The sequence below is a fragment of the Macaca nemestrina genome, chromosome 13, assembly GCF_043159975.1.
Source record: "Macaca nemestrina isolate mMacNem1 chromosome 13, mMacNem.hap1, whole genome shotgun sequence".
NCBI classification, from domain to species: domain Eukaryota; kingdom Metazoa; phylum Chordata; class Mammalia; order Primates; family Cercopithecidae; genus Macaca; species Macaca nemestrina.
The window spans coordinates 34728692-34749902 of NC_092137.1; the positions used below are offsets into that span (position 1 = coordinate 34728692).

The 21211-nt window shown below is 41.7% G+C and overlaps 1 protein-coding gene and 1 long non-coding RNA gene across 2 annotated transcripts in view; one reads left to right on the plus strand and one right to left on the minus strand.

Moving 5' to 3' along the window:
- LOC105464823 (uncharacterized) overlaps window positions 1-21211 on the minus strand; it is a 249822-nt gene that overhangs the window by 141180 nt on the left and 87431 nt on the right. The gene's annotated exons all lie outside the window — the stretch shown is intronic.
- On the plus strand, window positions 14396-15911 carry LOC139357811 (uncharacterized). The gene is made up of 2 exons (XM_071076497.1): window positions 14396-14651; window positions 15454-15911. The coding sequence occupies exons 1-2, from the start codon at window positions 14396-14398 to the stop codon at window positions 15903-15905; spliced, it is 708 nt and encodes a 235-aa protein (XP_070932598.1). The 3' UTR covers window positions 15906-15911.

Here is a 21211-nt window from a genome sequence, read left to right on the forward strand (position 1 = left end):
ATCAACTGCAAGAGCATGTGGGTCAAAGTTACTAGCAGACATTCAAAGCCCATTCCCTTTACTTCAACACCGCTTTATAAATTATCTTGGAGACGTTGTCAAGGTTGGTATCAGAGGTGAGTGGTCATGACTTCACGATTTCTCATTCTTTCTGAATGCATAGTGGTTGGGAGCAGTGACTCATGCCTGTAATCCCAGCACTTTGGGAGGCCGAGGTGGGCAGATTGTTTGACCACAGGAGTTTGAGACCAGCCTGGGCAACATGGCAAGACCCCAATCTCTCTCTCTCTCTCTCTCTCTCTCTCTCTCTCTATATATATATATATATATATATATATATATATATATATATATATGCGTACACACACACAAATTGGCTGGGTGTGGTGGTGCATGCCTGTAGTCCCAGCTTCTCTACTTGGGAGGCTGAGGTAGAAGGATCACCTGAGCCCAGGAAGGCCAACAAGGCTGCAGTGAGCCCTGATGGTGCCACCGCACTTGAGCTTGGGCAACAGAGTGAGAGTGAGACCCTGTGAAAAGAAAAGAAAAGAAAAGAAAAGAAAAGAAAAGAAAAGAAAAGAAAAGAGAAGAGAAGAAGGAAGGAAGGAAGGAAGGAAGGAAGGAAGGAAGGAAGGAAGGAAGGAAGGAGAGAGAGAGAGAGGGAGGGAGGGAGGGAGAAAGGAAGAAGGAAGGAATGAAGGAAGGAAGGAAGAGAAGAAAGAAAGAGAAAGAGAGAAAGAGAAGAAAGAGAAAGAAAAGAGAAAGAAAGAAAGAAAGAAAGAAAAGGAAAGAGAAAGAGAAAGAAAGAAAAAATGTATAGTGAGATTTTACAGTAAAACTCTTTCTTAGAGGCTAAAAAACTCTGGGGAGCCCACATGTGGGTACATTTCAAGAGATAATATTTTAGATCTCTATAGACATTATTTTAATACATATTTCTCTTTTTTTGTTTGACTGTATATCATATGGCTTTTCTTCTTGGAAGTTATCAAACTTCTCCCTAACTCAGGTCCTTGCATATGCTGACCTCTGTTTGACATACTCCCACTCTGACTTACTCATTCTTCAGGTATCATTTTCATTCCTGTCACTACCCCTTAACCCAACCCAGACAAGGTTATAAATCTTACTGTGCACTGAATCATTTCAAAATGCCACTTTAAAAATGAGTAAATATTTATGTAATTATGTGTTGAATATACGTCCTCTTTACAAGCATATATGTCTATGATACAAGCCTATGCTTGTCTTTTCTAATTCTGGTACATCATTTGATGTCAGAACCATGGTAGGCAATCAATAATGCGGAGATGAAATGTTTTTATCTTAGAGATACTCTCACAGAAGTTTCTAGTTTAGAGATGCTTCACTGAAGTTTATGGCCTCAACTTCCTTGGGTCTTGATTACTATCAGCGGATGCAGTGATGGTGGGTAGGTACAATCCAATGTTATCTACAAGTTCTAGACTAGGGTCAACAAACTTTTTCGAAAATAGGCCAGATAATAAATATATTAGGCTTTTTGGGCCATGCACTCTCTGCTGCAACTACTCAGCTCCACATTTGTAGTGCAAAAGCAGTTATAGATGAAACACAAAATAAGTAAGTGTCGCTGTGTTCCAAAAAAGCCGTTTTCAAAAACAGCCAGTGGGACAGCTTTGGTCCTTGAGCCATAGTTTGCAAAATTTTGTTCTAAACAGTAATTCCTTCACTGGATATTTTAAAAACAGAGAGAGAATACAGACAGCTATACATGTTCTGGTCTATTTCTGTTCTCTAGTATAGCAGCACCTTACAACTACATTACTAACAGAGTACAGGAGATTGTATGGAAGGCCTATAGTGATGACTCTTTCATCAGCTTTGTTCATAATAAATTAACTGTATGTGTTTCAGAGAGTCATATGACTCCAAAATGATTTACCACATGCTGCTACAAACCAGCCTTCTTAAGTTGTTATTAAATCTTGATTGTTTCGGTCACGTAATTTTCATATTAAATCCTGTGTTATTCGTTGTTTTTCTATAAAAATCAGCATATTTCAAGTGTTAGGTAGTGTGTATAGAAGGGACAGGTAATAATTTTGACAGGTATGGGATTAAATAGAATCCATCCAAAACTATTTACTTTCCTTATACATTATAGCAAAAGTGGCTAAATTAGAGGGTTGCTCCTGTCTCCATCATGCATTTCTGTCTTCTACTCCATCCCTTGTATACATTGGGCCTATTTTCAGCCAAGTGCTTACATCACTTACACAGCTGATATTTCAGACTAATATGAATGCTGGCCATTTGCACTCGCAACATGTCCACAACACATGCATTATCCAGGGGAATTAATCGTTAGCAATGAATTCAACATTCAGCCTTTAATGTTTTTATTCTGACAGTAAGGCCAGAGAATAAATCTGTTCTTTCAAGCAGGCAATTATTAATCTCTGGCTTTCACAAATAGCAAACAGCCACTGAATCCAGCTGACAGCATATATTCATTTAAAGACTAATAAGGAGAATTACCCATATTAGTTAAAATGTATTCTTCATTATGTTTAAATCTTTCCAGAGCTATGGCAGGAGTTGGATTGGAGTATACAGAAGGGATTGACCTATTCTAATTGTTACCTAAAGTAGAGGCATTGAGCACTGATATGGTTTGGCTGTGTCCGCAACCAAATCTCATCTTGAATCATAGTTCCCATAATCCCCACGTGTCAAGGGCAGGACCAGGTGGAGATAACTGAATCATGGGAACAGTTTCCCTCATGCCGTTCTTGTGATAGTGAGTGAGTTCTCACAACATATGATGGTTTTATAAGCGTATGTCATTTCCGCTGCTGTTACTCATTCTCTCTCCTGACGCCCTCTGGAGAGGTGCCTTTGCCATGATTGTAAGTTTCCTGAGGCTTCCTAGCCATGTGGCACTGAGTCAATTAAACGTTTTTTCTTTATAAATCACCCAGTCTTGGATATTTCTTCATAGCAGTGTGAGAACGGACTAATACAAACCTATTTCCAAAATACATTCTGACGGTCATTTAAGTTTCATTTCAGAAAGACTGTAATCTTGCAATAGACATTATCTAACTTTTTGCTAAGAAAATACATTTTCAAACTCTTCATCCTTTGGTGTGACCAGGTTCAGAGATGTCCCTTCATATATCTTGTGTTTATATTGCAATTTTGAGTATAATGGGATCAACTACATGAATTAAAGACAGAAATAGAAAGCAGGTTTCAAAAAACATAATTTAAGAACATATAATGGAGGAATAATTGTAGGAACTTATTCTTTATATTCCAGTTTTGTTAGCCAAGTAAAACGATTTCCTTACTCTGTCACTTTGTAATCATACCAAGAATGTTGTCAGTATTTCTCAAATTATTGTGCAGATTTAGAAGAATCCACTTTATAGTGCAATTTTGAGTCTCTTAAAAGAAAAACAAGGATCTTCAACCAAAGGCACTCTATCCCAAACTTTGTAAGTAACTACTAAATATCTCCAAAGCCTTCTTAGGAATCCTAACAATTTTCATGCTTTTCTTTTTTTTTTTTTTTTTTTTGAGACGTAGTCTCGCTTTGTCGCCCAGGCTGGAGTGCAGTGGCACCATCTCAGCTCACTACAAGCTCCGCCTCCCAGGTTAATGCCATTCTCCTGCCTCAGCCTCCTGAGTAGCTGGGACTACAGGTGCATGCTGCCATGCCTGGCATATATATACACACACACACACATATACACACATACATATATATTATATTTTATATATATATATATATATATGTATATATATATATATATATTTTTTTTTAAGTAGAGATGGGATTTCACCGTGTTAGCCAGGATGGTCTCCATCTCTTGACCTTGTGATCTGCCCGCCTCGGCCTCCCAAAGTGATGGGATTACAAGCGTAAGCCACCGCGCCCGACCAATTTTCAGGCTTTTTACTGGTAGATGCTTTATAATGTTTCTCTGGTTGGTTTGCAAAAATGATCATAGCTTCATGGTTGTGGTGTCTGATTTTCCTCATGTTGAGTGTAGCATCTTCCTTGAGTTCTAACCTTCTGTTCATATTATTATGGGAAAGTTATTGAAGAGTTGATGCTTCAGGGACAATTTTGAAATTGGCTTTACCCTTGTCACGTCTGTAAAGTGGAAGCTACAATTGAAATGCACCTGCAGTTTGCCACCAGGAGGCATATTTGTTCATTTCTAAAATGGAAATAGTTAAAAATGCATTCACAAGTTGTAATATTTTAGTGGACTTCAATTATTTATGAAATTCTATACCTATCGGATACAGGGACTGCAAAATGCTACAAAAATTCATCTAATGTATAATATGGAGTGTAACATTGGAAAAGCAGAGGGGCTATGAAGTGAGAGTCTCTGTTGAGTTTGTCTTTCACAGACTCAAACAAAATACCTTTGATGTGACTTTACTGGCCCCTATTTTTGTCCCCTGAGCCTCAACTTTCTGTATTTCATTGGGCTTTGATCACTATTTTACATAAATTCCACTAATACTTACTGGAGCTTTCTTACATTTGTTTGCTTAAATGTAGGCAAAAGGAAAATGCAATATTCCAGAATAAAATCATGAACTAAATTAAGAAACAAAGTAAAAAAACTGTGCTTTAAAATGTTCTATTATTATTCAGTTTCAACTTTGTTTTTATTGTCTGTATTTCCACTTGTGGATTGTGAGAGAAAAACACATGAAGAAAGTTGAGTATGTCAGATAGTAAATCGTCCTTGGATACTGTGTGGTTTGGATTCTTCCACACATTACCAGTGTCATTGCTCTTTAAGAAGTCCCAGTTCTCCTCTGTTCATCCAAACTAAGCTTCTCGAAATTTCCCCCAAGCACTTCATTTTATCTCATGACTCCTTGAGCGTATGACTGCTTTATGACAATAGTGCATTTTTCTGCTTTTCTCCTTTTCCTGTTTATCCTTAAAGATTTGGCTTTTGTGTTACTTCTTGTTAGCAGTGGTCCCTGCCTGCCCTCACTGAGCTCAGAGAGTTAGGGGACTATTCTTTGTACACATTGTGTCCTGTGCTATCCTTTTCACAGCACCTGCATTTGTTGGACTTAAGAACTTGATTTTTTTTTTCTCTCAACATTTTCTACACTCGCCTGTTACTTCTTTGAGAAGAGAAACTTCATTCTTGCTTCCCAATAGCCAATAAGTAAACACATACTAAACACTTATTGTATGGATGGCTTATGGGGTTTACTACAAGTCTGTTTTGTTTCAGAGAAAGAATTGCCCACTTGTGAGTGGGTCAAACATTGGAAATTTTCTTGCATGGTTTCAATTTAACATTTCCTTTTACTAATGTCCTGTGGAATTTTCTGGACCTTGATGATAACTTTTAGGTTATGTGGTGATTTTTAACGTACTTTGAACCAAACTAAAAATCCATTGTCTTCTTTGGGATATACCAGATAGAATTAGTTTTAGAGAGTTCATTACATTCCCCATGGCTTTGGAGGTCAAAACATCTCCTGAAGTTCACTTTACAACAAATAAGTACTTATTTAGGTTTTATTTAAGGATGGGTTTATAATGTATAAAGATATAATGTGTATTGTAATTATAACCATGGAAGGAAGAAAGTTATAGAGTTAATGAGGAAAAGATTGTATACTATTGAAACTAAGTTGATGTTAATATGAAGTAGATTGTTTTAAATTAAGTTGCAAATATAATCCCCAGGGCAATCACTATGAAATAATCCAAAAATAGGAAGTAAAGAAAACAACAAGGAAATAAAAATGATATACTAGACTATGTCTATTTAAAACAAAAGAAAGAAGTAATGGAAGAAAACAGAAAAAAATAAATAAAATATACAAGTACCAATTTGGCATAAATAAATCCTACCTAACTAGTAATGAGACTTAAAATGAATGAACTAAACATTTCAATTGAAAGTCAGACATTGGAAGATTAGTTTAAAACACATATGATCCAACTAGATGTTGTATAAATGAAACAAAATTTACTTTCAAAGACACAAATAAGTTGAAATAAAAGGATTTAAAAAGATGTACCATTCATTAAAGGCCCCAAAGAGAGTTGGAACGGTTATACTAATAAGATGTGTTTTGTTTTTGTTTTTAATGAAATGATAAATGAAAATGAAAACAAACTATACAAAAATTTATAGAATGCATCTGAAGCAGTGCTCAAAGGGAGATTTTAAAGGCCTATTTTTTAAAAGAAGAAAGAAGGCAAATCAATAATGCAGCCTTCAATCTTATGAATTTTTAAAAATAAAATCATACTAAACCAGGAGCATGTATTAGTGATAATACATACCAATACATATTAATACACAGGAAACAAGCATTAGGGTTCTTCAGAAAGACCGAAACAATAGGGTATATACAGAGAGATGGATAGATATTTGAGAGAAGATTAATTAGGGAAACTGGCTTACACCAGTTCTGGAGGCTAAGAAGTCCCACAGTGGTCTGCCTGCAAGCTGGAGACCCTGGGCGATCTAATATACCTAACAGAGTACTAAGAATGGTGTTTGGAGACTGAGTATGTCAACAAATGATGTTACAATTTAACCTACAAAAAATGGAGCCTGAGAATAGACAGAAATATTGTCAAATGGATTTTTGAGCAGACAAAGAATGAATTCCTTTCATTAACATTGTATCGTTTGACTCCTGGAAAATTTTTTAAAATATATTTATGAATATTTTTTAAATAGTGGTCTTAGAACATGATTGAGGGTCTTTTTTCCCTCCAGTTCCCACACATAGTGCTTTGCTTATCACTGACTAGCAGACTCTTCATTTATAAATTGTTGAGAATCTACTTTCTAGAAGATAAACTGATCATTTGTTGTTGTCAAACGATAAGCCTCAAAATATATGAAAGAAAAAGGAAAAGGAGAAAAAGACAAAAAGAACGTAATATGTTTCCAGTTGTTCATATAAAACCATGGAATCATCACTGACCCCTTTCTGCCTCTCACACTCCCAGTCCAATCACTCAGATCATCTTGCTCATTTTGTCTTCAAGTTATATACAAAATTTAACCACTTCTTCTCATCTGTACTGCCACCACTGCAGGTCAAGCTACCTTCATCTCTTACCTGGATTAGTAAAAAGCTTATAAGCTGACATACCAGCTTCGCTACTTATCTCCGCTCCAAGTATTCTCAAAACAACAGCCAGAGTAATCTTAACAGGTTAGTCAGATCTTGTCACTCTTCTGCTCAATACACTTCAGGCATGTCTTCTCCATCAGAATAAAAATTACCACTGAGGAAGACCTACAGGGTCATATATGAAATTTCTGACATTCATTTTTCACTAATTGTACCTTCACTCACTGTGCATGAGCTAGTGCTTCCTCATTGTTCTAGGGATGAGCCATTTGCATCTGCCTTAGTTTTTACGCATTTGCGTTTTCTTATCTTTAGAATGCTTGTCCTCAAGAGACTACCTTGCTCACTCATTCACTTTACTGGAATGTCACCTTTTCATGAAATTGTGCTGATTCTTTGGGCCATCCTATTATTTTACATATGATCCTTCCTGTCCCTCTTCCTTGCGTTTTTTCTTCCCTTCCCACTGTCATTATCTAATGTACTATACATTTTAATTATTTGTAATTGCTCTCAATTTCTCCCACTAGAATGAATGTCCCATAGGACAGGGATTTTTGCCTATGTGTCTAGAGCAGTGCTTGGCACATAAGAAGGTTCTATGAATGTTAGTCCTTCTGGGAGACAGATGCAGAATCGAACTCTTTACACATATTTTTTCACTTATATTCCTAATAGCTGTATTATGCAGATATTTGTATCCCTCCCTTTTTAAGGTGAAGATACTGAAAGTGATAGAGGGTAAAATATGTGAATCTAGGTCTTTCTGACTTCAAAGCTATTATTCTTTATTATATCTCAGTTACTTTTACTCAGAAAATAAGTGTTATGTGACAGGTCCTTAGGTCTTTATTTTCCTTTTATCTGGGACTCTATTCAATCTTCCTTTCACTCTCTGACTTTTCATGTTAACACTGCAAAGACGACCCATTGTGAAGCCTGGCTTAGCCACGCTGTCACAAGCTTCTTTAAAATCTCACTAGTTGGAGTGGAGCTGTCAGCCTTTTGTGAACAAGGCAAGCCTCTCACTGAAAGAAAAGGCCAGTGACATGGTGTACCTTGTAAAAGCTATCATAGTGCAAAAGAACATGTAGCAATGTTCACATCATGAAGAGAAATGTCACCAGATGCATATAATTTTGAAATTCTTACCTGTATTTTTATACACACTACTTGGGTTAACAGTTCTGAGACAATAAAAGAAAGACACAATCATTGTGTTCAGTTCAGTTGCTTGAAATGTTAAAAAAAAAAAAAAAAAGGGCTCTATAAAAGTGAGTATCAGGTTAGTAGTCTCTGAAATATTGCCTATTTATCTAATCAAAAGAGAACATTCAAAATGAATGTAGTCCAGGTTTATGTAATATTTAGAACAAGTCAAATGCTTAGTACTTTTGTGGTGAAAGTTTTATGATTCTTGAATACTAATGGCAGAAAAGTCAAGGACTGCAATGATAAAGTTAAAATAAAAAGTGAAACCAAGTGGAATTGCCAGAATTTGAGTCATTAGGAATGAAGGAAAATCAGAGCAGAAAGGACTAAACAGTGTAATGATTTAATAGGAATCTTTGCTTCCTATGTCAGCCCAAGATTTATGTGAATAAGAGTTTTTGAGAATTCATAATGGAAAGGAGAAAAAGGTGGAAAAGGATTTTAAGCCTTAGCTCGTTGATTTTAGATTTGAGATTTGTTAAACTTCTCACAGTGAGTAATAAAAAATTCCTTAAAAAGAATATCTGTTGGCCAGGCGCGGTGGCTCACGCCTATAATCCCAGCACTGTGGGAGGCCGAGGCGGGTGGATCACGAGGTCAGGAGATCAAGACCATCCTGGCTAACACGGTGAAACCCCGTCTCTGCGAAAAATAGTAAAACAAAATTAGCCGGGCGAGGTGGCGGGCGCCTGTAGTCCCTGCTACTTGGGAGGCTGAGGCAGGAGAATGGTGTGAACCCGGGAGGCGGAGTTTGCAGTGAGCTGAGATCGCGCCACTGCACTCCAGCCTGAGCGACAGAGCGAGACTCCATCTCAAAAAAAAAGAAAAAAAAATCTGTTGAAGAAAGTTATCAAAACATATGTGTGTGCATATGAGTGTGTTTCGTTATATGTGCATGTATATATGTGTATGTATGAGCATACACACATATATTCCCAAAAAGCTTATTTTCATGATTTCTCTGTATGTCAGAAGGTGCTAGGATAATTACTGGCTGCTTTTACAGATAAAAGCAGAAAAGCCCTCACTCTTCGTTACTTGCACTCTAGCAAGTTCATTTCTCACTCAATGTAATAGACCCAAGTAGGTGCTCACCATCAGCCAGCTGTCCTGCAGGAAGAGATTAAAGGATCTAGTTACCCAGGGATCATCTCCATTCCTTCCAACTGAAAGGGAAACAAACAAGGAGGAGCACGCCTGGGGAGGTTTTCGGGGGGCCAGGACCGGAAATGCACATTTCTCTTTTCCTCACATTCCAGTAAGTAGATCTCCATTATGTGGCTACACGTAATATAGCCATGTGCCCAGGAAGAAGACAAGTATGATTTTGAGAACAGATAGCAATTTGTCCCATTAGAATGGAACATGCTCATTGAACTTTTACTATGGGCAAGGCAGTGATCCAGAAAGTAGAACAAACACATTTGAGAATTATGATTTTCTCTTTTTTTTTTTTGAGAAACCAAATATAGAATAATAATTGTATAGTTTTTGATAACAAGTTGTTCCCTGTGGATTATAAAAACATAATAGTACCTATTTGGGCTCATGTCATATGTTTTATTAATGTGTACTTATTGGTTTATATCAAATTACAGAATTTTAGAGTTTCAGAATAATTTGAATTTAGAAAGCTATTACTGTAGATTATGTGGGGCATTAATGGAGCCTTGTAATTGAAATGCTGAAAATGTAAATTAATTGGCTTGTAAATGAGACAAGTATAGCAAGTAAATGAGGTCCTGAGGGTATGTTTTTATTCAGCTACTGAGTTGCAGGAGAAAGTCAAAATATTTACAGAGGTTAATGGAATAATTATATAAGATTTATCAATACTATTAAAATTGCATTTAACATATAGAGCTATATTATTTACCTTAAATTATAAAATGAGCTTTCTCCAAATTCAAAATGCTTGGAATTCAAACAGTCATTTTTGCATTATTGTAAAAAGGTAACTAACTGCCTTTTACAATTAGGAATTTATTTACAACTTTCTCTTCAAATCCATTTTCTAGTCATTTATACAAAAGACTCGCCTGCCTTCAAGATTAGTTCATTTAAGTCATAAGGTAGAGAGAAGCAAGTACAGAATACAACACAGAACCACAGCCATAATGCAGATTTCTCAAATACCATCCCTAACAGAGACTTAACATTAACGGTTGGATCTTCCTTGTTTCTCTCATTCTTTTCCTTTCCTTTTTTTTTTTTTAATTTTCTTTATTTTCTTTCCTTCCCTCCCTCCCTCCCTTCCTCCCTCCCTCCCTTCCTTCCTTCCTTCCTTCCCCCTTCTGTTTTTTGTTTTTTTTTCCTTTTAATTCTCTCAAGTCTTCAGATTGTTTTTCCAGTAGATTCTTAATTTACTTGTTGAAATGGAGAAAGTGGAAGCCAAACACTTGCTTTCACCTAAGCTAGACTCTCTGCTTCTAGGGAATAGTGCTGGAAATCATCACCTTTGTATCTTCTTACATGGGGGTAGCTTTTCCAAGAGGAATTAAAAAACTATTTTACAAAGCATATCAAATTAATCTTCTCAATATCCTTACAGTTAGCTTATGCCTGGTCACTTTTCCAAGAAAGCTTCAGACATAAATATCACTCATTTCTATTTGCCTAAACTGCTGTGTTTTTAAATTGCCATTTTGAACTTAAGTGGTTTAATAAATATTCTCTATTTTAAGAAACAATTTTATTCAAACTCATTAAATATTCTGCATTTGCTTAAATAAAATAGAATATGTCACCTAAAAATTGAAAGCATGGGAGCAAATATATACATTATTACTTTATGTTTATAATCCAAATAAAACATCTTTAACAAGAGGCATATAACAGGGTTTTTTAAACCTTGGCATTATTGCCTTTTGAACTAGGTAATTCGTTGTTATGGGAGACTGTCTTTATACTGTAGGATATTTAGCAAGATTCTTGGCTTCTATTGAAAGAAATCAGGCACATTCCTCAGCCCTGGGCTCAACACAAACAGGCCCAGTACAAACACATCCCACCATATATCTCTCAACACAAACAGGCCCAGTACAAACACATCCCACCATATATCTCTCAACTTCCTGAGCCCAGTAGAAACACTACCTGGAAAATCTCCGATAAGGACACAGCCGTTTGTAGTTTTACTGAAAGCGCGGGAACCAATAGAAAAACTACTAAATGTATAACTTAAAATGTAAACCAATTGTAATGCTGTAACCAAAAGAATTCCCTTGTTCCTCTGTAACTTTACTATCCTATTTACCTCGGGCTATAAAAGGCAAGCACTCGCATTGTTCGAGGCCCTCTTGTATGCTGTGGAATGCAGGGACCAAGTTCGAACTTACAGTAAAAGATCCTTGCCGCTTGGCTTTGACTCTGGACTCTGGTGGTCTTCTTTGGGGAACAAACGGTCTGGGCATAACATCTGGGGGCTCGTCCAGGATTCCCCAAGCCCACCAGACCCCTGGTCAACGGATCTACCAGGATCGATCTGCTGATAGGTGAGCCGGCTCGTCTCTGTTTGTCTGTCTGTGTCTGTTCTGAACCTGTATCTGTGACTTGCGAGGTCTGAAACTGAAGCTGACGCAGTCCTGGCAGACGCGCTATAGGACAGCCAGTGGAGACCAGTGGGAGACGTCCCCTGGCTCTCGTCTGATTTAGATTTTTATCTGAACTGATTCTGACCCGGGCTTCCGGAGCGCGCTTGCAGCTAGATATTATTTATACGCCAGATTTCCTTTACAGGAATTCTAACCCATATTCTTTTACAGGAAGAGACTACAAATTATTACAGGATGGGTAATACCCAGAGCACTCCCCTATCTCTCCTTACAAGTAATTTCAAGGATGTTAGAGCAAGGGGCCATGATCTTAGTATGGAAATCAGGAAAGGAAAGCTAATTACTCTGTGCCGCTCCGAATGGCCTGCCTTTGATGTGGGGTGGCCACCCGAAGGGACGTTCTGACTTCCTGTCATCACTAGAGTAAAGTCCAAGATTTTCCTACCTGGGCATGCGGGCCACTTGGATCAAATCCCATATATCCTCATATGGCAGGACCTTGTTGAGAACCCACCTCCTTGGCTGTCCCCTTTCCAATTAGCCCCTGAACCCTGTAAGGCACTGGTTGCTCGGCCGCTAAAATCCAAGCAACTGACTGCCCCCCCCATCCTGTTCTACCTGATAGCGGGGACCCACTGTCCACAGAACCCCCTCCGTACCCCTCCGGGCCCCAGGCCCCAGCCCCCCGGGCTGAGCCGCGGGAAGGAGCAGGCGAACGGGAGGTGGCCGGCGCACCCGGACCCGCTGAAAGTGAAAGTAACTCTGAAGGGCCGGCTGGGCGGACGCGAGGGCGCACTTTGCGGGCTAGCCCCCCCCAGCCGCCTGACTCCACAGTGGCTCTACCCCTTCGGGAAATAGGACCCCCAGATGACACGGGAATCCCCAGGCTCCAGTACTGGCCATTATCCACCAGTGATCTGTATAACTGGAAGACTCAGAGTGCTCAGTTTTCAGACAACCCCAGAGATTTAATGGCTTTACTGGCTAGTGTTATGTTCACGCACGAGCCCACTTGGGATGATTGTCAGCAGCTCCTCTGAATCTTGTTCACAACGGAGGAGCGAGAGAAAATACAGGTAGAAGCTATAAAGCTGATCCTGGGGGATGACGGTCAACCGACTGCCAACCCCGACCTTATAAATGCGACTTTTCCTCTGACCAGGCCGGCGTGGGACTACAACACGGCAGAAGGTAGGGGACGGCTACACCTTTATCGCCAGACTCTAATGGCGGGTCTCCGGGCAGCTGCTCGCAAGCCCACTAATTTGGCTAAAGTATACTCTGTTCTGCAGGGAAAGACAGAAAGCCCAGCTACCTACTTAGAAAGATTAATGGAAGCTTTTAGACAGTACACCCCCATAGACCCAGAGGCTCCAGGAAGTCAGGCAGCTGTCGTAATGTCTTTTGTAAATCAGGCAGCCCCAGACATTAAAAGGAAACTCCAAAAATTAGAAGACTTAGAAGGAAAACAGATTCAGGACCTCCTTCAGATAGCCCAGCGGGTTTACAATAACAGAGATACTCCAGAGGAAAAGCAATTTAAGGCTACTGAAAAAATGACCAAGGTCCTGGCAGCAGTAGTACAGAAAGAGCATCTACAGCCAGAGAACACCCAACCTAGGCGGTCCCCCAGACATGATAATCTGAGCAAAGACCAATGTGCATACTGTAAGGAAGCTGGCCACTGGGTAAGAGACTGCCCCAAAAAGAAACAACGAGGACAGGGACCCCCTAGGTCTACACCCGTACTAGTCACTCAAGACGAAGACTAGGGAAGACAGGGTTTGGACCCCCTCCCCGAACCTAGGGTAACTTTGCAAGTGGAGGGGTCCCCAGTCCAGTTCTTGGTCGATACGGGAGCACAGCACTCAGTCCTAGTTAAAACTAATGGAAAATTATCCTCCAAGTCCTCGTGGGTACAAGGGGCCACAGGAATTAAGAAATACCCCTGGACAACACAAAGAACAGTAAACCTCGGAGCCAGGAATGTAACCCATTCTTTCCTGGTCATCCCTGAGAGCCCCTGTCCCCTATTAGGGAGAGACCTGCTAACTAAAATGGGAGCACAGATCCATTTCCTCCCTGAGGGGCCCGTCGTGACCAACTCCCAAAATCAGCCCGTGTCCGTCCTGACTATAACCCTAGAAGATGAGTACCGGCTCCACCAGGAGCGAGCGGCCCCTGACCAGGACATAGCAACCTGGCTCCAGCAATATCCAGGAGCTTAGGCGGAAACGGGGGGCTTAGGACTAGCAAAATACCGTCCTGCGTTGGTTGTTGAACTCAAGCCTGGGACAGACCCCATTCGGGTACGCCAATACCCGATGCCCCTAGAGGCCAAAGAAGGGATTGCACCACATATTCGCCGGCTCCTTGACCAAGGGGTCCTTCGCCTATGTCACTCGCCCTGGAATACTCCATTGTTGCCGGTATGAAAACCTAGTAGCGGAGAATACAGACCTGTACAAGACTTGAGAGAAGTCAATAAGAGGGTTATGGACATACATCCTACTGTGCCTAACCCGTACACCCTCCTGAGTACCCTAAACCCTAAACATCAATGGTACACTGTTTTAGATTTGAAAGATGCTTTCTTCAGTTTGCCTTTAGCCCCTCAGAGCCAAAAGCTCTTTGCCTTCGAGTGGACTGACCCTGGGAGGGGCATAAGTGGCCAACTGACATGGACCAGACTGCCGCAGGGATTCAAAAACTCTCCTACCCTGTTCGATGAGGCCCTCCATGAAGACCTGGGTGAGTACCGACGCAAACACCCTGAAATAACCTTACTACAGTATGTTGATGACCTCCTGATTGCTGCTGAAACCCAAGAAGCTTGTATTCAAGGGACCAAGGGTATCTTACAAACTCTAGGGAACCTAGGCTACCGAGCCTTGGCAAAGAAAGGTCAAATCTGTAAATCAGAAGTAATATATCTGGGGTACCTGCTAAAAGGAGGGCAGCACTGGGTAACAGACACCCGGAAGCAGACTGTTCTGCAGATCCCCAGGCCACAATCCACCCGACAAGTAAGGGAATTCCTGGGGTTGGCAGGATTTTGTAGACTATGGATACCTGGGTTCGCAGAACTGGCTAAACCCTTGTATCAGGCAACACGGGGGCAGCAGCCATTTAATTGGACAGAGGAAGCTGAGTCGGCTTTCCAACAGATCAAAACTGCCCTACTCTCTGCGCCTGCACTAGGACTACCTGATGTCACCAAGCCCTTCCGCCTATACATGGACGAGAGCAAGGGTGTCGCCAAGGCGGTAATAACTCAGAACTTAGGCCCCTGGCGGAGGCCAGTTGCCTACCTGTCAAAGAAATTAGACCCAGTGGCTGCCGGGTGGCCCCCTTGTCGCTGAATGATTGCGGCCACGGCCCTGATGGTACAAGATGCTGATAAACTTCATGGGTCAAGAATTACGGGTCATTACCCCACATGCCATCGAGGGTGTACTCAAACAGCCACCTAATCGATGGATAAGTAACGCCCGGCTCACCCACTACCAAGGGCTACTACTAAATCCCCTCAGGATAACTTTCCTGCCCCCAGCAACCTTAAACCCTGCCTCGCTGCTGCCCAACCCGGACCTGGACGCCCCGCTCCATGATTGCACCGAGATACTAGCTCAGGTGCACGGAGTTCGAGAGGACCTGCAGGACCGCCCACTTCCTGACGCTGACCTAGTCTGGTTCACTGATGGGAGCAGCTTCGTACACCAAGGCCAGAGGTACGCTGGAGCGGCAGTGACTTCAGAGACTGAGGTAATCTGGGCGGAACCCCTGCCCCCGGGAGCATCGGCCCAGAAGGCCGAACTGATAGCGCTCACCCAAGCTCTTACCTTAGGGGCAGGGAAGAAACTGACAGTATACACAGACAGCCGATATGCTTTTGCTATGGCGCACATACACGGGGCCATTTACAGGGAGCGAGGGTTACTAACGGCTGAAGGAAAAGAGATAAAAAACAAGCAAGAGATCCTAGCCCTGTTAACAGCCCTATAGAGACCAGAAAAATTGGCTATTGTACATTGCCCAGGATATCAGAAACCAACCACTCCAATTGCTCAAGGCAACTTTCTGGCAGACCAAACTGCAAGGAGTGTGGCAAAGGCTCCCAGCCAACTCCTTGCACTCCAGCTCCCTGATCCAGGCCCCTGGGACTTGCCATATCTCCCTGATTATTCAGAACAAGATCTCCAGTGGATCGACAAACTTCCCATGAAACAGATCCAGAATGGGTGGGGGACTGATACTAATGACCAAACCATCCTACCAGAAAAATTAGGACAACAAGTGTTAGAACACATCCACCGAACCACCCACCTGGGTCCCCGGCAGATGATAGACCTGATCAGATGCTCCAAGCTCAAAATCAGACATAGAGCCGAGACGGCCAGCAGCATCGTGACAAGTTGCAAAGTCTGCCAGCTTAACAATGCCTACCCCCAATCCCAGGCTGCAACAGAAACAAGGCTCAGGAGAACCAGGCCCGGTATCTACTGGGAAGTAGATTTTACTGAGATAAAGCCAGGAAAATACAGGTATCGGTACTTACTTGTCTTTGTAGATACTTTTTCAGGGTGGACTGAAGCATTCCCAACCAAAAGAGAAACTGCTCAGGTTGTAGCAAAGAAAATTCTGGAAGATATCCTCCCCAGGTATGGCTTCCCCGTCCAGATAGGGTCAGATAATGGGCCGGCCTTCATCGCTAAGGTAAGTCAGGATCTGGCTTCCATCCTTGGGGCAAATTGGAAACTACATTGCGCTTACAGGCCCCAGAGTTCAGGACAGGTAGAGAGGATGAATCGGACCTTAAAGGAGACCTTAACTAAATTGACTATGGAGACTGGCACTAATTGGGTGGTCCTTCTCCCCTACGCTCTGTTCCGGGCCCGTAATACCCCTTACAGACTGGGCCTTACCCCTTATGAAATCATATATGGCAGACCCCCACCCCTGGTTCCCAGCCTAAAAGATGATTTGCTCAAGTCTGAAACAGAAAATGTCTCTGAACTCTTATTTTCCCTACAAGCCTTGCAGAAAATTCATCAAGAAATCTGGCCCAAGCTGAAGGAACTATATGAGACCGGTCCCCCGCCGACACCCCATCCGTACCAGCCGGGAGACTGGGTCCTGGTCAAGCGACACCAACAAGAGACCCTAGAACCCAGGTGGAAAGGACCACTCCAGGTACTCCTAACCACACCCACCGCCCTGAAGGTAGAAGGCATCGCATCGTGGATCCACTACACCCACATCAAGCCAGTGGACCCAACCTCCGACCTTCTGGGACCAATCACGGCGGCGACTGAAGCACCGGCCACGTGGACTGTGGACAGAGCTAAGAACAACCCCTTAAAACTCACCCTGTGCCGGCAGCATAGCTCACTGCAAACATGCAGTTAGGTAGTCTAACCCTAACGTTAGTCGCCCTAGTGGCCGCTGGGGAAAACACAAAACCAGCCCCTAATCCCTTTGTCTGGAGATTCTGGCTTTATGAAAACCAAACCCACCCTGGGCAACCTCATAAGCCCGGGAAATTATTGGCCAGTGCTGATTGCCCCTCCTCAGGGTGCAATAGCCCAATTTTACTAAATTTTACTGGTTTTCAAATAGCCAAACCAATGGCACCAATGATATGCTTTGAGTATGATCAGACTAAATACAATTGTAAACACTATTGGTGGCACCAAAATGCCGGCTGCCCTTATAACTATTGTAACGTCCATAGATTCCATTATTGGGGAAAAGAAGAACAGTTAGATCCTAGGTGGCCCTTCCATCGTAGACGGGACGAAGACTTTTCATATACATGGATAGTCAGAGACCCCTGGAACTCCCGCTGGACCATGCCTCAACATGGGGCTGTATATTACTCCTCCGCCTCCACATGGCCTAGCAGTCACCTCTATCTGTGGCAGGGTCTAGTGCAGGTACGGCCCCTGGTCCATGGGAATATCCAACGACAAGAAAACAGACTAACACAAGACTTACGTCCTTTCTCCTGGTTAAAATTATTACAAGAAGGATTAGAACTTGTTAACCTTACAGGACCTCACAGCTTGTCTGGCTGCTTTCTGTGTGCCACTCTAGGGCATCCACCGCTAACCGCTGTCCCTCCGCCATGGGGATCCTCTACCTCTGCCCAAGCTAACAACCTCCAAAACCTCTCATATGCCCCTATCCCTAACGTGCCACTATACCTAAACCCCAGTCAGGAGAAGTTTCCCTACTGTTTCTCAGGAACTAATTCCAGCCTCTGCAACATCACTGCAACGCCCCCTAGTACACCCTTAGGGCTCCGCCGGGCATATTCTTCTGGTGTAATGGAACATTATCTAAGAACCTATCTGGTCCCTCTGTTACCAACCTACTGTGTCTTCCTGTCACATTAGTTCCCCGGTTGACTCTACTAACTGCCGGCGAGTTCCTGGGGTACACCAGTAACTGGACTAGTACTGCTATTCACCCAGTCCTTAGACCAAGACCTGCACGAGCCATATTTCTCCCCCTCATTGCAGGAATCTCCCTCACCTCATCCCTCATTGCGGCCGGACTGGCGGGGGGAGCCCTAGGTCACACCCTCATAGAAAGCAACAAGTTATACCAACAATTTGCCGTCGCTATGGAGGAGTCGGCTGAGTCCCTTGCCTCCATTCAGCGACAGCTCACGTCCCTAGCTCAGGTAACCTTGCAGAACCGGAGGGCCCTAGACCTACTCACTGCTGAAAAAGGTGGTACATGTATGTTTCTAAAGGAAGACTGTTGTTTCTACATAAATGAATCAGGGCTTGTAGAGGACTGGGTCCAACAGTTACGCAAGTTAAGCACAGAAGTAAAAACACGGCAGTTTGCTTCAGCTGCAGACCAATGGTGGAATTCCTCTGTGTTTTCCCTGTTAGCCCCCTTCCTTGGACCCCTGCTGAGTCTACTATTTCTGTTTACCGTAGGACCTTGTGTTGTTAACAGAATTCTACAGTTTGTCAGGGAAAGGTTTGACACCGTACAGCTCATGGTCCTCAGAGCCCAATACCAACCTGTAAACGCTGAAACAGAATCAGACTTATAAGACCCAAGATTGACTCTAGAGGTACCTAAGAAAAGGGGGGAATGAAATAAATCAGGCACATTTCTCAGCCCTGGGCTCAACACAAACAGGCCCAGTACAAACACATCCCACCATATATCTCTCAACACAAGCAGGCCCAGTACAAACACATCCCACCATATATCTCTCAACACAAACAGGCCCAGTACAAACACATCCCACCATATATCTCTCAACTTCCTGAGCCCAGTACAAACACCACCTGGAAAATCCCCGATAAGGACACAGCCGTTTGTAGTTTTACTGAAAGCGCGGGAACCAATAGAAAAACTACTAAATGTATAACTTAAAATGTAAACCAATTGTAATGCTGTAACCAAAAGAATTCCCTTGTTCCTCTGTAACTTTACTATCCTATTTACCTTGGGCTATAAAAGGCAAGCACTTGCATTGTTTGGGGCCCTCTTGTATGCTGTGGAATGGAGGGACCAAGTTCGAACTTGCAGTAAAAGATCCTTGCCGCTTGGCTTTGACTCTGGACTCTGGTGGTCTTCTTTGGGGAACAAACGGTCTGGGCATAACACTATCCACTGGATGCTACCCAGTAGAAACAACCTAAAATGTCTCCAGATATTGTCAAATGTCCATGAGTGAGGGCACAGAAAGGGTAAAATTGTATCAGTTGAGAACCACTGGGCATATATTGTAAATAGTCTCTTATATGCTCTTAACTTTTGATAAAATATCACAGTCCTCCTTAGAGTAACTCACCATCCACAGGGCAAAATTGTTTACATGTTATGTAGCTGTTAATCAATATGGGCTTTAGGCAAGTCTATGCTGAATAAGACTCTGTGGGCTAATTCAATGGTTTTAGGTTTCATAATGACAGAGAAACTAATATGTTTTTGGTATGGTTGAGCCAATTTAATTACTAAAGAGTCAACAAATTATCTTGATAGGACAAATTGGGTCAATGATTCTACAATAAATTTCTTAGTGTTTTGACATTAAATTGGGGGGGAGAACACACTAAATAAGAAACGAGAGTCATATAGCTTAGTTATAATTTTAAGATTATTCTTTAGCTCTTTCATCTGTTTTTATTCATTGTTGAAAAAGAAACAATTATCTGGTGAATTTCAATCCTGTAAAAATTCTTCGGGATGGATTTTGCCTAAAAAGGCATATATATTTTCTATAGTTCTCAGGTTTGGATTTTTGATGTTTTTGAGAAATACTTAAATTCTGAAACTCTTACAGCCGTCTTCTGACTAGCCTTGGGGCAACTTCAGTAGTAGGAACATTCTAGATGTAAATTAAAACATTTTAGCCAGGTAAAGCTATTCAAAATAATGACTCAGTTTGGCAGTCAGAAAGTAATTCTCCTGGAAGCATTCACACTGGGGTATTCACCAGCAATTGAGAAACACTTAACTAGGAGACTGAAAGGGAAGAATGAAATCATTGTTTCCAATTCGCAAAGGCTTTCACTTCTATTCTTCCTTAACTAGTCAGTTCACAAATTGTTGTGAGAGAAAATATTTTATGTTAAATCTTCAAGTCTTACCTGTAGTGTTATTTAAGGGATCTTGGTATTTGTAATAAATACACAGTTGAGCAGCTAATTGTTGTAGCATGACTCCAATCCAACTGCACATTCACTTTCAGGTGCCACAGGGGTCTTCTAAGCCCTGGTGAATGCTGTAAAGATAAATGAGATAACTACATCTCATTTATCTCTTTGCATATTCCACAAATTTTACCATATAACCTATATGCAGGAACTCTCATTCCGTACTTATCTTTAGTCTGTGTATAGAGACAGAATATTGACTGAGAATAGAAAAATAAAGCTTGTTAGATTACCTTTGTCATAAGGAAGGAGACCACCCCTCATGTTGTCTTATGGCCCGTTTCTGCTTCCAAAGAAAGAAGAAGTAAAAACTAAAAGGCAGAAATGAAATCCACAAGCATACAGCCTGATGCCACACCCTGGGCCTGGTAGTTAACGATTGACCCCTGACCTAATTAGTTGTTATCTATAGATTACAGACATTGTATAGAAAAGCACTGTGAAAATCCCTGTCCTATTCTGTTCCATTCTAATTACCGGTGCATGCAGCCCCTAGTCACATACCCCCTGCTTGCTCAATTGATCATGACCCTCTCACACGGACCCCCTTAGAGTTATGAGCCCTCAAAATGGACAGGAATTGCTCACTCAGGGAGCTCAGCTCTTGAGACAGGAGTCTTGCCG

Bases quoted from the DNA above. Each gene is read 5' to 3' on its own strand.
- LOC139357811 (XM_071076497.1), top strand. From the start codon at position 14,396: ATGGACATACATCCTACTGTGCCTAACCCGTACACCCTCCTGAGTACC. The intron at 14,652-15,453 runs GTGAGTACCGAC...TCCTGCCCCCAG, and splicing joins GGCCCTCCATGAAGACCTGG to CAACCTTAAACCCTGCCTCG.